The following is a 16,451-nucleotide window of genomic DNA, read 5'->3' as shown; positions in this document are numbered from 1 at the left end:
AAAGCAAACCTCAACTTCATACATTTTTTTCATATAATCCATCAGTCACCACCTGCTCTCTCTCTGTCTTTCTCTAGAAATTCAAGTCGTGACAAAACCCCTCACTGTTTTCTGTCTGACGTGGGATGATAGGTATCCAGCAACATGCAACCACTCACACTGCTAAGATTAAGACAGTGAAAGCAAGACTGAGTGTTTTATGAGGCTAAATGCATATCTGTGCATAGAGTGCATATCCTTTCGGGTTCATATGAGTCCATGTGTGTATTTGTGTGCTGGTATGCAAACTTGTCAACTCTCACTCCTCTCCAGATGGGTAGAATAGATAAAAAGGACACTGATTCTCAGTGACGCTGATTTAGCTCACTACGTCTGCCTGTTTCTTTTTTTTCTCTCTTGCTTGTAAAGCCACTTCTCTCATACTTTCACAGTACGCCTCACACTTTTGGGTCAAACAGGAGGTGGGGAACTTTGAGACTCTGCTAACTGTGTCCTCTTCACCTCCAACACTTCCTCCTCCACCTCTTCACCCACCATGGCATTACAGTATCTGTAAGTGTCTGTAGACATACTGAATTTAGTTCACGTATAAAGAAAATGTTGCTTTAGTGCTTTAGTGCCTTTTTTAACAGGGTTAGGTCAGCACACCATTTGTAGATTTCTACATCATATAGAGTGAATTAATTCTTACTTGCTGGGCCTTTTTGCATCCAAATAAAGTATCTATAGTAGCTGTTCAATAGGATTTCGAATTCAAAAGGATTTACAAACACTCAGAGAGAACAAATTATTGAAATAGTGAATTTATTTGAAGTAAAATGTTTTTCACATTGTGAATATTACTTTTTCCCATCCAGTTAGCTGAATACATCATATAAAATGCCTGAGGAAGTCAACAATTGAAAAATAAATAAATAAATAATGAAATAAATATACATAAATAATACTAATAAATACATAGATGTCATTTTTGAAAAACTTGTGTTATTATTATGTTAAATATGTATCGAATACATTCATTTGTCATTTCATTATGTGAAAGCTACTGAAAAGAGCTCCAACTGTTATCAGCTGAAGCTGAAGCTGCACTGCAGAAAATAGAAAGCAGGTGAGAGTTGAATCTTCATCTTTTGCTTGAGTTGTTTAGGTTCCTGAGGAATTGCAAGTACGGTTCGAAAACATCTGAACTGTCATTGTTGTGTCTCATTTTGCATTTGTCGTTAACCTGGAAAAGTACAGAGAGGGATTGGTATTATGTCCTATCTGGATACCTACTACTGATGCAACAGTCATAAAGTAGACAGTCAGAGCTCAGTGCCTTTTGAGAAATCACACAGTTGTAATTTTGTTGGCTTACCTGGTGGTGTTGTTCCAGAACATTCAAGTTTGCCTTAAGTGCTTTGAGTAAATCCCGATTGCCGTGCATGTCCACCATCTTGAGCAGGTCCTTCAGCTCCTTGGTAAATACAGCTACACAGGAAGACTGCAGTGCAAAAATGACAAAATTGTCAGGCAATCACATCAAACAACATACATATCATCACGAATGCAGCTCAACATATAGAAAAGAAACAAAGCTAAGTCAATATCAGGGCAGATGGTGTTAATATGATACTTACTGAATTTCTGCGCATAAATTTTGTTGGCGCTTGCACTGCGTGTGTCTGTGGGAACAGAATATTCATTTTAATGTCATATTATGAAATTAGCTATCATTGAGAGTGAAGCGGACACATGAGAGTGTCAAAAAAACGTGTGATGATATCAACAAATTATACTCACATTTGTGATATTGACTTTGTTGAGTTTGTAGAGTGTGTTCAGCTCCATCAGGCTGTCTATAATCTCATTGTTCAAGGTCATGTTTGGCTTGATACTGTAGCAGAGATGCAACAGGACAGCAAGGGAAAATACGCACTTCATCATGCTGCAGCCTTGTTTTGCTCTTCCTCAACAGCTTCTTGTTCGACGTCTTAAGTGTGACTACTGATGTGATCACTATCTTTATATAGGCCAAAAAAGGAAGTTAGTCAGCATTACACCTACACCTATCACACATCTTTTTTATGCAGACAAATTAAGCCATTTTAAAAGATTTTTTTTTATATCTAGTGTTATGTCTTTTCATCACCTCTTTTACTAACAAACTTGTTTGACGGCATTCTGTAACAAGTAAATCTTGAGATAGATAAGTAGTTTGTCCACAAGACAAAAGAAAGCATAATATTCAGCAAATGTGTACAGAAATACAAATACAGGAGGCCTTTAAAACTCTGTATACAACATTCACAAACACACAATGTAACACACTTGCCTCCATTGTGTTATTGAATCTTAATTCAATATCACAATGGAGGCAAGTGTGTTACATTGTGTTATTGAATTTTAATTCAATAACACAATATAACACATTGCCTTCTTTGTATTATTGTAGTAAATCTATGTTATTTTTGTCTTAATGACTCAGCATCTGCGGTCAGGGAAAAACTGTTCATAATTACGAATCACATTACAAAGTAACTGGCGGGGGGGGGGGGGGGTTACGTCATAGTTTCTGTTTAATCCCCTTAAGTCAGGCCAGTGACAACATGTATTGTGTTGAGTTGTTCTCAACCAAAAAGGTGATAACATAAAAGTTCCTATCACTAAAAAAACAATGAAAGGAGTTTTTAAAAATTGTCAGTGTTTTTAAAGATCATTTTATCATTTCATGTTATGAAACATTTAAAAACATTACGGCTGGTTCCCAACCTGTAGGCTGGGGCCCACCAGTGAGCTGGAAAGGTATTGCAAGTGCGCAAATGGACAATAGCCTTAGGCCATCAACTAACAGGTATCAGACTATATCAGACAAAATCGAAGTGCGCACAGTGTAAAAGGGCTTTCAAGCAACCAGAACCACAATCTCACCTCCATTGACCTTAACGTGGAATTACCTTAGCCCTGGATAGACCATCGACTTCCACATCAGTCTCGGCTGACATGTATTTGACTTCAGTGACATAAGGCTGCCCTACATGAACTCTTGGAAGAGTATGCCACTGATCTTTGTTAACCATCCTCTCCAAGCTGGAGAGAGGACAGCTCCGACTTACACAACACACATCCACTGCAAGAGAAAATTGCTGAACTAGTTTTTACAACATCTGAAGGCTAAAGTGTTATAGCCACACTCAAAGTCGAGGTGGAAATCCTGCTGTCATAGAGAGACATGATAATTGGTCAGATCTGAATAACAGTGCACAGTTGTACAATTATTCCTCAAATGCATTCATGACTGTGCATTGTAAATACAAAAGAAAACAGAAGTAATTGTAGGGCTTCCTGAAATACCATTTACCATTATGTGTGACTGCTAACAATCTAGTTTCACTGTGTTCTGTAATGAGAAAACCTTGATCGGACAGCAGGGTGCTATATGTAACAGGGCAGACCATATGCAAAAAAAAAAATCATATTGCAGATATTGTAATTACGATGAATCATGATTTTTGTGGGAATGGTAATTCTGCATTCTATTCAGAAAATGATGTGACCTGTCATTATCATTCAATCCCTATCAAAAAATTGCAACTTGTGCAACTTGGACTTTGTACATTGTAATTTTGTGATGTCTATGATGTTTCCATTAATTCTTCATCCCTAATATATAAGTAGTTTCTAATCTTAAGTACTCTCTACAAGACAAAAGAAAATAAAAAGAAAGAACAACTTACAACTCATCAATATTATCATCATCACAGCACCCCATTTTGCATTTGTTCTAAATTTGATGCTGTTTATCTGTAAATACTCAGCAACAGTGTCCAGTCAACAGGGCTGTTGACTGTTAAAACTTAGCAAGTAGATCAGTTTGCTGTGTTTTTAAACATAGGTTGTGGTAAGAAAGTGAGTGCTCTCTCTGCTGACATTATATCAAGAAATGGTCATTGACCGTATGAGATTTTCAAATTTCCTCTTATTTACAACTTAGTGCTGGGGGTCATCAAATTAGGTCAATAATGTCAGGTTTCACACCAATTATTGTTTAATTATTATACATGTACGATTTACACAGTAAATAATAAACTGAATGCAAAAGATACCTTCTACTACAACTATTACGAGTATACCAGGGTAAACTGGTGTGCCCGTGTACCAGGGGAAGCACCATCGAGAGCTAAACACGATGATGTATGTATGGTAGAAGGAAGTCTTGAGATAGGCTCTCAACTCTTCTGCTTTTTTCTCTTGTCCCTTCGTCTGAAAACAGCTCCATGACTCATGTTATGGGGTTTATCAGATTGCTATGTAATTATCAATTTTGGGCAACATTAATAGTTTCTGTTTTGTTGTTTCACAGGCAAAATGATGTGCCAGTTGTAATGTTTTCTGAGCAACAGTGGTGGTAAAAAGTTTGGGGGGCATGCGGGGAGAGTCCCCGCACTGACCGAAGCCACTGAAGGTATGTATGGTAGGTACAGTTGATGTTGGCACAGTTTCACTAATGAAGTACTTTGAAACTGGGGAATGGGTAATATAAAATATTTTGTTTTGCTTGAAAATCAGCAGTCACTTCCAAGCCATTTCAAAGCCGCCACTCTGCACTGCTAAAATTCAAATATTATAACTGTGACTTTGTCTGTCAAAATCACCTCATAAGTTAAAGTAGCAATTTGTACATTTTGCTATTGCTACATAGCCACGGTTAACAGACTAACTCGCTAAGAGCTGTCTCCTGCAGTGGAAAGCAATATTATCTCGTATCTATCACATATTTCTTCTGCTGAAGTTAGCATGCTAACTAGCTAGCCCCACCAAGCGGAGAATCACACATGTGTGTTTACACTGGCTGCGTCTCTGTGGCATTGCTGCTGCTGCCAGCTCTGTCTTTTTACATAGAGTTTACAGGTTACTGGAGTGTTGGATTTCTCTTCATTAAAAATTGATTTCTTATGTATTTTTTTGACAGAAAACGTCGCTAAACTGCCACTGTCTCCACGTCCTGATGCTAAAATGGTTAAAAAAAATACATTTACATTTTTTTCATGTCTGTGTCACATTCAGATTCAGCCTAGACAGAGACAAGGTGTCAGTTGTATGTAATGTTGCTGCTATGATGTGAATATGATATCAGCAAGTCTTTTCTCTGTTTATTTTTGCTGGGACACGTGTGAAAATTATGCAAGTGTCTCTAGATCACGCCACACAGCCGAGACACATGAGACGCACATGTCACACAGCCAGTGTGTCCACTCTAACTCGTTAACGTGCGCGAAAAAGGAAAATCAACACGTTCCGCAGCTGTTCATTCAGCATAGGGAGGTGCTCACAGGGCAGTACTGAGTACTCTGTGGGAGGTAGCTAAGGCTAGTCACTGTTTTGAAAAAGATTCACTAAAGGGGTCTGAAAGGTGAATTTAGGTGCTAAGTCAGGAACCCTGCATTTGCTCCAAATGGGGAAACGACAGATGACAGATGTTAGGCCTTGTCGATCGTTTGTTCATCAGTTCATCTGGTTGCTGTTTCGCTATCCATTCAGTGTAGTGATCGTGTAGTGAAAATCTGATATTGTGAACGTGCTACTGTGATGTTTCATGTTATTTGGGTTAGCCGTAAGTAATTGTGTGAAGACTGAAAAAGAAAAAGAGAGCTTGAGAGAGAACTTAAAGTTATGTCCACTTTTCTCACCTCCAGACCATGCAGCTGGCCAAACGCTGCCTGAAGTGGGAATTCTTGTCGAGTTGTCGGCTTCAGAAAGGTACAGAAATCGTTGCAGCCCCCTCAAATTTGACAGCGGAAAAGCATGGTGGGAGGGGGTTTTAGACGAAAAACCCAACACCAAGTACCAAACCCACGAAGTACTAAACTTACTTTAAGTACCAGGTAATTTATTTTTTACTTTTTGTCAATGTTGAACTTGTTTGACTTTCCCATATTTATGAGCAACTAATTTCTTTTTTCTTCTCTCTGCTACTATCTGTTCTCGGCACCATCTCACTGCTTTCACACAGGTATCACAGTGTTGCAGTAAGATCCCAATTACTGCACATATTTGGGAACCAAGCTAAACAAGTTCTTCCCAGATGTCGGCAGGGTGTTACAGACCAATTAAATTTAGTCACCAAAATAATTTCACTGATGAGAGAAACCCAATTTTAGCAAATTCTTTTATGTGCATTTATTAAATCACAATGTTGTCCCATATTTATGTCCAGACCCTCAGGAAAAATTCCACGATTTACCCTGAAGAATAGCTAATTGTTTAAACATGTTTTTATTCACTCCCTGGAAGTAGAGCAAAACAGATGAGGACAAATGAAACTCAAAAATACTCATCTCAGTGAAAACACCAATGATGAAAGAGTCTTCTTTGTGCAATTTTGGGAGTCACAGTGAGTCATACAGAAAGCACACTGTCATTGAGATTCATTTCCAAACTTACAAAGTGCTGTTAATTGACCAAATTTTTGTCTTTTCTCTTATTAAAAAAAGCTTTATTCTGTGAATAACCTCACATTGTACTGAAAATGAGTTCAGGTTGGTGCTGCTGTCATGAGCAGAGAGATACTAAAAGATATGATCACAAACAGGGACCACAGTGTAATTTGAATATCACACAATTTCTAAAAATATATTTAAAGAAATCTACCAAGTACATTTCTTCTAAAGAGTACCTCTTTAGTTCTTTTAGGAGCTGTTACTTCATGACTCACACTGTCTGGTGTGTATGTGGTTGCAATTTGTCATCATGGAAGTTACTGGGGTGCTTTTGTCTGTAACACCATCAGTGGATAAAGAATCAGATGAGTGTGCATGTGTGAATTTGTGGATGCTTGAGAGGAAAATTGTTGAGTGCACAGCAGGGGAATCTTTGCACAGAGGGAAAGTCGCAGAATGGCAGAAAAAATCTTTTGGTCAGCTGTCACAATTCCAAGACCAAGATCCAAAGCTTCACTCAGAGATGCTGTTTTCTTTAGCTATGTTAACATTACCAGTGTTGATCAGAGACCTGACGACGCTTGCAGCCGGCTGCTCAGGTATATCAGCGTTTGATTAATTATTGAGGGGTGTGAACAGTCTATGCGGTGATGGGCACCTGGGCACTGATGCCTCCAAGACCCCCTATCCTAAATAGTCTACCCCCCCAGACAGACACAATTTATGAAGGGGTCACAATGGTTTCGTTGTTGTGACGTCTTCAAAGTGAAGACGTTTTGCAAAATGAGTTTTGACTAAACCTTTCAACTCTCCACCATGCAGAGGCGCGGCTCTAGGGGCCCCGCGACCTCTTGGGTCCGTTCAACAATGCATCCATGGCGATGCCTGTGGATAAAACACAAATACATCAATGGTGCTTGTTAACACTGACCACTGACATCACCATCCCAACCTGATTGATTATGATTCATGCGGTTGGACTTTCTGCTCATATGGGGAATGAGTCACCTTACACCCATTGACAAAGGAACAGGCCTTTGCAATGATGTATCAGTATTGGCTCATGGAAATTTGTTTGCCTCTGCGTGTCTGATATCTCAGAGTAAATGTAAATGAAATGTGGGTGAACCTGAGACTGCTGACTGCTGACTGCTGAGTGCGGAAAAACTTTGGTCAACTCATGAAAGATCGTGTGTTGATAAAACATGAATCTTACATTTCCGTTGAGAAAACATTGAACCTTGAGCTTGGCACATTCAAAGCTTAACTTCTCCACATCATTACTGTATTTTAAAGCTATGTACCTAGAAGCTGCGCAACCGTAAATATGTTAATGTCAAAGCATGTATTCCTGTTAAGTCTTTTTCACACCTTACCTGTCATGACATATCAATAGTCTGAGTGCGTTTGTGCTGCAAAGGCAAACAGTTTCTATTCACCATAATGTTGTTACAAGGTTAAAGGATAGGTTTTAAGGATAAGAGCTTCAAATGAAGGATTCTGTACTAATAAAGAAAGGGAGCACAAGAGAACTAAAACAAAAAATTAACACACAATACTGTTTCTTTTATGGGCAAAGGGAGGCAGAAGCTACATTGTGCTAAGTTTGTTGGGAGGACACTTTAGAGTGTATCATTGTGCTGATAACATTGCTCCATGACAGACACAGAAGATATGTTCAAGTTGTTAACCGTTATTTAAAGCTTGTTGGTTTGTTTGTTCAGTTTATCCCATAGCTAGTTAGCACAGTGGAGGAGTTTTCCAGCAGCCACAGTGATAGATCACTATTTCCCTTTGAACATGGGCAAAAATTATCATGTTTTCAGAAAAAAAGCAAATGAGTGAAACCCTTTTGTGTTAGTGATGTTAATTTTGTCGTTTGTTCCACATGACTGGACTGTGGTATCCGCTCAAATACAGGGAGAAACGAGAGCATTCGGCTTAGGATTGTAAGGTTCCCGGTCCAGACCAGCAGGCGGAATCTGGAGGGAGAACGTAAGTACAACTGAGGTGCCCTCGAGCAAGGCTGTTAACTGTAACTGTACTGCGCTGTAATTGTGTGATTGTGATTAGGGCAAAATTTAAACATGAAAATCTTTTAAATTTTCCCACTTTGCTGAATTGAGTTTTTCCAGCCATCGAAATGTCACTTACTCATCATCACATCTCTAATAATCTGTTTGAACATAACATACAGAGAGATATAACAGGGCTACGCAGATCTGCAATAATGATACATTTTTCTTTAAGTCTTCTGTGTCACACCGTGGTGGGGTTGTCTTGTCTTGGGTCTTTTTTGTCTTGTCATTTCCTGTTTTATTTTGAAAGAAGTAACTCTCCTCTCGTTTCAGGTCACTTGCCCTTCCTCATGTGTCACCGGTCTGATTGTCTTCCCTGATTCCCGATTGTGTTCACCTGCTCCTCATTACCCTCATGTGTTCAAATAGTCTGCGTCTCCCCTTGTCTTGTGCCAGTGTGTTCGTCTTGGTTCATGTGTGTTCACCCCAGCCGTCGTCACAGTTTTGGATCACAGTCATTGCCACAGTTCTTGTCGGTTTCCTCCAAGTGAGAGATTTTTTGTTGTAAGTTTTATATCTTAGTTGAATTTCCTAGTTAATGTTTGCATAGCCTTTTGTTTCCTCCGTGTGGAGTGATTTTTATTTACTTACCTTTTTATATCATAGTACCTCCAGTTTTAGGAGAGTTTTTTGTCGTTTCTATTTCTTTTTTTTGTTACTTTTTCCTCGGAAGCTAGAGTGATTTTCTGTTTATGTCCCATGTAGTCTTTTTCCTCCCTTATTGGAGTGATTTTTATTTTTGGTATTGATTAACCCTGCTTCTTCGTGAAGAAGCACGTCATAGATAATATTTCATAGCCTGCTTTTTTTCTCTGCCTTGGAATTAAACCTGAATTACTAATAAAGACTCTGATACCCTGCATCTGCGTCCTGTGTATAAGCCTGGTTGTGACATTCTGGAGATGTAGTTGCCCAGATATTTCAAACTATGACTCCATGTATGATGGAATCTGGACTGGACATGCTCCAATCGATGCATTGTAAGATGTCATATCGAAAAATCTTCACATATGGGTTAGGATTCTTGCAGGTTCTTGCAAGAACCTAAAAATAATATCTCCAGATTCTTTGGGTTTTGGCGCAGTGATGGTTTCTTGCATCAATAAAATACATGAACAACACAATACCCACAATCCACAAGATAGACACAAAAATGCAGCATCTCAGGCCAAAACAAACAAAAGTGTCAGATTTATTTTATTTTGTTGCTTTTAGACACACCTGTTTTACTGCAGGTAAATTACTTATAGTTTAAAGTCTGATTTCCATTATTATTTCAGTTTCTCAACATGCTTCTTATTATAGGTTTTTATCTTCATTTTTATTTTATTATATTTTAATTTATGGTGTGTTATCTAATATCTTTGTGGACGGCTGGATATACCACATACTTCCTTTGAAGACATAACTGCGTGCATATTGAGCCTTTATCTCATTCTGAGCCAGAGATAAAACTGTAAATGTATAGCAGCAATGTTGAGTGACAGCTCAGCCTGAAACTCAGGAAACTGAGAGAATACATACGGTATAAAGCATATATAACCGATATGAAGAAAGCTGTGAATCCAATTTAACAGCTGAACCCTCTAGTGGAGCTTTTATATCATTTTTGAAAGTCATGATGTGATATCCAATCTTTACGGGTGCTATTTTTATTATAATAATTTTACAATGTCTCATGGTGTGTAGTAAATGAACAGTAAGACAGGAAGCTCCCAAATGGTCTGCTTCCAGTTTTTTCTCCAACTGAGGCAGTAGGCTCAAACATAGTCCTTTGTAACATCAAATGCACATGAACACTTAACAAACAGGCACTTGACAGGTATTTTACAGTTCCAACTCCAGAGGTCACATGCGATGTACAGTTTTTGAGGCTGTAAAAGTATTTTTAGCCCTTTTCCTTCAATGCTTTCAGCGTAATGGTCAATCCTCCAGCATCACAGAGCTGAAACTCCTCCTCCAGGCCCTCATCATCATGTGGCTGCTGAAGAGCAGGAGAGTGGACTAAGTCTGCTTTATCCTCATCGTCTTCCCTCTCCTCATCTTCCTCAAAGTCATCTGGATAGTCAACTTGTTCTGAAATGTCAAGAACTTCTGGAAATACTGTAAGAGAGAAATAAGCTGCTGAGTGATTTGCCACAGTCGTACCTAAGAAAAGTTTATACCAGGATTAAAGGCATTTGTTTTGATCATAAAACAACTTCTATATTTAGAAGATTTTATATTTTTGCATTGATTAATATGTGTTTAATTTTTTGGTTTTGTAGAAACTATGAATCAAAATCCGACTAAGAGGATAAAATAAGTATATTTTTAATAAAACCTTATTAGACCAGAGGACTGGTGTCCCAATGCATCAGAATCAGAGCTTCAAATTGCTTGTTTTGTCTGACCAACAGTCCCAGATTCATTTCAAGGCTCAAAGAGATGAAATTATCCAATATTTCACAAACAAGCTAAGATTAGGGAAAAAGTCCTTAAAATGAAAAACAGTTTTGCATATAAGAACTTTGTGTATCATCTCACGACCTCCCAGGTTTATCATGTGACCCTTTGGAGGGGTCCGACCCAGGCTTGGGAACCACTAAACTAAAAACTACCTAACTGTGTGTAAAGTAGTTTTAACTAGCACCACTTTGACAAGCTACAAAAGCAAAGTGATACTTACATATTGATGTGTTAGAAATAATAATATAATAATGTAATATATATTAAAATAACAGTCACAGGGGCCATTTTTCTGCAGAGTGAGTACTTTTACTTTTGATACTTTTAGTAGAATTTTGACTTTTAGTTAATGGCACTGGTACTTTCACTTAAGTAAAGATCTAAGTGCCTCCTAAACCACTTTTAAGATGTTTCATTTTATTTTCCAGGCTCTACATTACCAGTGTGCGCCGCAGAATCACTCCTCATCGGAGACCCAGAGTGTTCACTGTGTTCCTCTAGAGGGGACAAACTTTCATCCTCATCAAAGTCCTCAGGATAGTGACAGTCACAGTGGATTTGTCCTCCAACACACAGAGCATCACAATCATCCTCCTCCTCATCACTGAGACTGCCCTCCACAGAGTGTTTCTCTTCCCTTAAGTTGGATTGACTGAGATCATGTGGCTCCAGTGTGGTGTCAATGTCTGTATTGTTTGCTTCTATATTAATGTCACAGCTCTCCCCTTTAGATTCAGTCACAGGACCACAGTCACTCTGTGTGTGTGTGACATTCTCGAGGTGATCCTGCATATAGGCACTGCTCAGTATACAGGCAGCACTTGGCCTGTCTTCTGGGTTGAGGCAGAGCATCCTCTTTATCGAAGACGAGATGTTGTCCGAGTATGTGTTAGGCACGGGATCGTACTCCCCTTTGGTGATCTTGTACAACAGACTCAGGAGGTTTGTGGCGGCAAACGGAGGTCTGAGAGCACAGATCTCATAAAGCAGACAGCCAAGAGCCCAGATGTCAGACTTGGAGCTGTATGGGACATCCTGGCAAAGCTCAGGACTGAGGTAGCTGGGTGTCCCAACACATGTGGAGGCCATATCAGCTGTGTTAGTCATTACTTTGGATATCCCAAAGTCCCCTAACTTTACCACACCTTGCTTTGTTAGCAGTACATTTGAAGTTTTGATGTCCCTGTGTAGTATTTTAGCCGTGTGTATATAATTCACAGCCACAGTCACCTGCACAAACCATCCCATCACAGTATCCTCTGTGAAAAACTCCCCTGGTTCCCTCTGTTTCACTTTGTCATCCAACGTCCCACCATCACAATAGTTCATCACAATGTAAATAAATCCGTCATCAGGGTTCACAAAGGCATCGCTACATGTCACTATGTGAGGGTGCTCCAGCCTCCTGATGATGTCAGCCTCTTGGAGAACAGCTCTGTGTGTTTTTGCTGCCCGTGTGTCCTCCACTTTCACCCGCTTCACAGCGTGGAGGCTCTTCCGCTCCACATGCCTCATCAGGAACACGTCTGCTGCTCCTCCCCGACCCAAACACAGCACCTTGTCGTACTTTTCCATGTACTTTTCCGACCAACAACGTTTTCAACAACTAGACAGCGCAGTGTCGAGGTAAGACTGGGGTCGCTAAACAACACAATACAGCTGTCTATAAACGCCACACGCTCCGTTTGTGTGCAATGTCGTCGCCATGGTAACCACCTTGCACTGACGCCGTGAAATTAGGAGGACTACCAGAGTTCAGACTGTACTTTACTTGTGTTACTAAATACTTATTTTTCAGTTGTTCAATCGGTTTCAAAGTTTGTTGTTTTTTTGGTTAATAAAAACACTGTGTGTATGTGTGTGTGTGTGTGTGTGTGTGTGTGTGTGTGTGTGTGTGTGTGTGTGTGTGTGTGCGTGCGTGCGTGCGTGTCGATTTATTTTTCAGCAGGATTACGCTAAAACCTGTTGTGACTGATTTGCACTTTAACTTACTACTTGGTGTTATTATTACAAGTCTCCTTGTGTAAATTGCTGGAAATGACTGTTTAAAATGATTCAACACCTTTCAGAGCTCATCTTTGTGACATGATAAGATGGTGATGATTAGCCTGCAGCTGACTCACTTTCTGTAGGTGTTTCTCAGACTGAAGAAGGTTTATCAGCAAGCTAAATATTTTAATATTACTCTGCATACCAATATTAAACCATTTTGAAATGCTGCTACCAAGCTGTGTCCACAAGAAATTTTGTATCAGCTGCTTTCCTCATGAGTCTTATGTCTTGTATTGATAGCTTGTTTTTACTTTTTAAAAGAAGTTATATTATTTAGATACAAGAAATAGTCTGTCAGACTATTTATTCAACCAAAAGTAGGCAAATAGGCTACTTATTGTGCAAATTATGTAAAGATTGTTTTTAAATTACAAATAAAAACAGTGTTTTAATTTCAGGCTTTGTTTGGGCCCTTCCCTTGTTGGGGCCCAGGTAACTTAGTTTCACTTTTTTCCCCCACTACAACAGACCTGGATAATTATCTTCTATTTCAGAAACAGTTCTTTTTAAGGGTTAAAGTGACTACTACAGGGAAGACAAATGAAAAAATGCCCTTTTTGATGCTTTATTTTTTAAAGAAACATAAAACAACAAAACATAGTGGAATAAAGGGTTGGAAAATGCCCTTTTATTAACAGCAATGTTTATAAATGTCAAACAACACACACCAGACTTCAGAGAAAAAACAAACAAACGAACAAACAAACACGAGTGAAAACATAACCTCCTTGGGTAAATATAAGATGCAATTTCTGATACATTACACTAGGTGGCGGTATAGATATTCTCTAGCTGCAGTCTACCAATAACTGGCTAAGGAAGAAGAGTCCTTCGACGTCTCGGTGCAGGTTACTGCGCATGTTGATCACAACAGAGCATGAGCGCATGCTAGTAGTTTTCCTTTCATTATTCTCCGAATTTCAGTATACTTTATTCTAAAATGCCACCAAAAGGTAAAGGTGGCAAGGGTGGTAAAGGTCAGTGGCCATTAGCTAAGTACTGTTTGTCATGTGTTGTATTAATAGCTTAAAGTCATCCATATTTACTTGGCTGCAGTAGCTTACATGTTTCTATGGTATGATGTATCCAGTGATAGATGCTAAGTCGTGCAGTGCTGTTTGTTTTAACATTATTGTATGCTGCTGTTGTTGTGTTGTCATGGTGCTAAATCTGGTTGCTGTGTAGGAGCTGCTTCAGGAAGTGCAGACGCCGATAAGAAAGAAAAAGCACCTAAAGGAGGCACCGCTGTGAAGGTAATATATTTATATTTACATTTGTATCCACAGTCGCATTGCAGCGGTCAAGTGTCATACAACAGTAGAAATTTGACTAAACGATGAGTGCACCCGCCCTCTCCTCTTACATCACATCGTTTCAGCAGGTTTGTCAGCTGCACATTCATGCTGCCAATCTCTCACTCTACCACATCACAAAGGTGTTCTTCTGGATTCAGATCTAGTGACTGGGAAGGCCATTAAAAGCAACAACACTCTGATATGCTGTGACATTCAAAGCATGATTGATTGAAGGGGCCTAAAGTGTGCCAAGAAAACATTTCCCACATTGTTACACCACCACTAGCCTGGACTGTTGACATAAGGCAGACTGGGTCCATTTGTGCCTCAGCAGAAATCCAGATTCATCAGACCAGGCTAAGTTTTTCCAGTCTTCATCTGTCCCGTTTAGGCGAGCCTGTGCCCACTGCAGCCTCAGATTTCTGTTCTTGGCTGACAGGCCGACGTGGTCTTCTGTTGTTTTAACCCATCCATCTCAAGGTTCAACATAATGTGCATTCTGAGATGTTTTTCTGCTCACCACAGTTGTAAAGAGTGGTTATGTGAGTTACTGTAAGCCTGTCTGTCAGCTCCAACCAGTTTTATCAACAAGTCATTTCCATCCGCAGAACTGCTGCTTACTGAATGTTTTTTGTTTTTCACACCATTCTGTGTAAACTCTAGAGACTGTTTTGTGTGTAAACCCCAGAGATCAGTAGTTATACTCAAACCAGCCCGTCTGGCACCAACAATCATGACATAGTCAAAGTCACTGAGCTCACATTTTTTTCCCATTCTGATGCTTGATGTGAACATTAATTGAAGCTCCTGGATCTGCATGATTTTATGCATTGCTCTGCTGGCACATGATTGCGTGATTGGATGATTTCATGAATAAGCAGGTTCCTAATAAGTGTATAATGAGTGTATAATTGCTAAACTAATCTACAGTGATATTATCCATTGTTTATTCCTGGAAGTCTAACTGTGCTTTCATGGTCTGTGTTTCCCAGGTTCGGCACATCCTCTGTGAAAAACATGGCAAATGCATGGAGGCAATGGAGAAACTGAAGGCTGGAGTCCGTTTCAGTGAAGTAGCATCACAATACAGTGAAGACAAAGCTAGACAAGGAGTAAGAACATGTTCTCATATAGATATTGGAGGTAGATTTGATATGTAGTCTACATATACATACATAGATATGGGAAGTAATAGGGATACGCAGGCCTAAACCTCGCAATGAGTCCTCAAGGTGATGAATTCCAGACTGAATAATTACTGACAGAAATGTGTTATTGTTCCTGCTTATTCACACCTGCATCTCATGACACGACTTATGTATTCTCAGCCAGTGGAAAACATTAATGGCATTTATGGGTAATTTCTGTACAGTTGAGCCAATGTTGCTCATGTTGAGTCACTTTGACTTGGTGCATATTGTGAGGTTTTCTTCATGACTGTTATGTTGATCACAGGGTGATCTGGGGTGGATGACTCGGGGATCGATGGTTGGACCTTTCCAGGATGCAGCATTTGCCCTACCTATCAGTTCCATGGATAAACCTGTATACACAGACCCTCCTGTCAAGACCAAGTTTGGGTACCACATCATTATGGTGGAAGGAAAAAAGTGACATTGGATGGCTCAGCATTTGCTATATTGTGAAACTGATTTCCTAATTTCACTTCTTTTTGTAAGGCTAAGAGGTTAAGAACACGAAAAGGAAATTATTCTTGTGTGAAATACTCTCTGGTTTGTCTTTGTTATACATACACTACCACAGTGACAATTCAACCAGCTTAATTTTTACATTCACATAATCACCTGGTTTTTCCTTTTCAGTTTGATACATTTTGTGTAAGTCAAACCACAAATGGCCAAATAAATTCATTTTCACTCATGTAGCACAAGATGTGTAAGGTTTATTTGTCTGTGTACTAAAGAGTGACAGAGTAAGAGTTGGTGGAGGAAGTGTTGGCCTCACTCTGACTAACTTCTGCTTTAAAGTCTTTTAGAAAAGGATATGTTACCATTACAGTGATATCTCATTATTCAGTGGCAAGACAAAGTAATTGAACCCTTTTGGAATTACCTCCATTTATGAATAAATTTGTCTTAAAATATGGCCAGATCTTCATTCAAGTTCTAATTATGAAGAAACACAGTCTGTTTTAACGA

General features: G+C 39.2%; 2 protein-coding genes across 2 annotated transcripts; one reads left to right on the top strand and one right to left on the bottom strand.

The window, feature by feature from the left end:
* Positions 1 to 9,666: 9,666 nt before the first annotated feature.
* Positions 9,667 to 12,570, bottom strand: nek12 (NIMA-related kinase 12). The gene is made up of 2 exons (XM_056381975.1): positions 11,386 to 12,570; positions 9,667 to 10,600 (listed from the first exon to the last, which is right to left on the bottom strand). The coding sequence occupies exons 1-2, from the start codon at positions 12,518 to 12,520 to the stop codon at positions 10,386 to 10,388; spliced, it is 1,350 nt and encodes a 449-aa protein (XP_056237950.1). The 5' UTR covers positions 12,521 to 12,570; the 3' UTR covers positions 9,667 to 10,385.
* Positions 12,571 to 13,817: 1,247 nt separating this feature from the next.
* pin4 (protein (peptidylprolyl cis/trans isomerase) NIMA-interacting, 4 (parvulin)) lies at positions 13,818 to 16,183 on the top strand. The gene is made up of 4 exons (XM_056381976.1): positions 13,818 to 13,974; positions 14,183 to 14,250; positions 15,285 to 15,404; positions 15,748 to 16,183. The coding sequence occupies exons 1-4, from the start codon at positions 13,938 to 13,940 to the stop codon at positions 15,904 to 15,906; spliced, it is 384 nt and encodes a 127-aa protein (XP_056237951.1). The 5' UTR covers positions 13,818 to 13,937; the 3' UTR covers positions 15,907 to 16,183.
* The last annotated feature ends 268 nt before the right edge of the window (positions 16,184 to 16,451 follow it).

The sequence above is a fragment of the Seriola aureovittata genome, chromosome 8 (assembly GCF_021018895.1).
Source record: "Seriola aureovittata isolate HTS-2021-v1 ecotype China chromosome 8, ASM2101889v1, whole genome shotgun sequence".
Lineage (NCBI taxonomy): Eukaryota > Metazoa > Chordata > Actinopteri > Carangiformes > Carangidae > Seriola > Seriola aureovittata.
This window is presented reverse-complemented; position numbering and strand designations above follow the sequence as displayed.

Coding starts and splice junctions, on each gene's coding strand:
- nek12 (XM_056381975.1), bottom strand. CDS start 12,520: ATGGAAAAGTACGACAAGGTGCTGTGTTTGGGTCGGGGAGGAGCAGCA. Junction 10,601..11,385: donor TGATTCTGCGGCGCACACTG/GTAATGTAGAGC, acceptor TCTCTCTTACAG/TATTTCCAGAAGTTCTTGAC.
- pin4 (XM_056381976.1), top strand. CDS start 13,938: ATGCCACCAAAAGGTAAAGGTGGCAAGGGTGGTAAAG. Junction 14,251..15,284: donor AAGGAGGCACCGCTGTGAAG/GTAATATATTTA, acceptor TGTGTTTCCCAG/GTTCGGCACATCCTCTGTGA. Junction 15,405..15,747: donor AAGACAAAGCTAGACAAGGA/GTAAGAACATGT, acceptor TGTTGATCACAG/GGTGATCTGGGGTGGATGAC.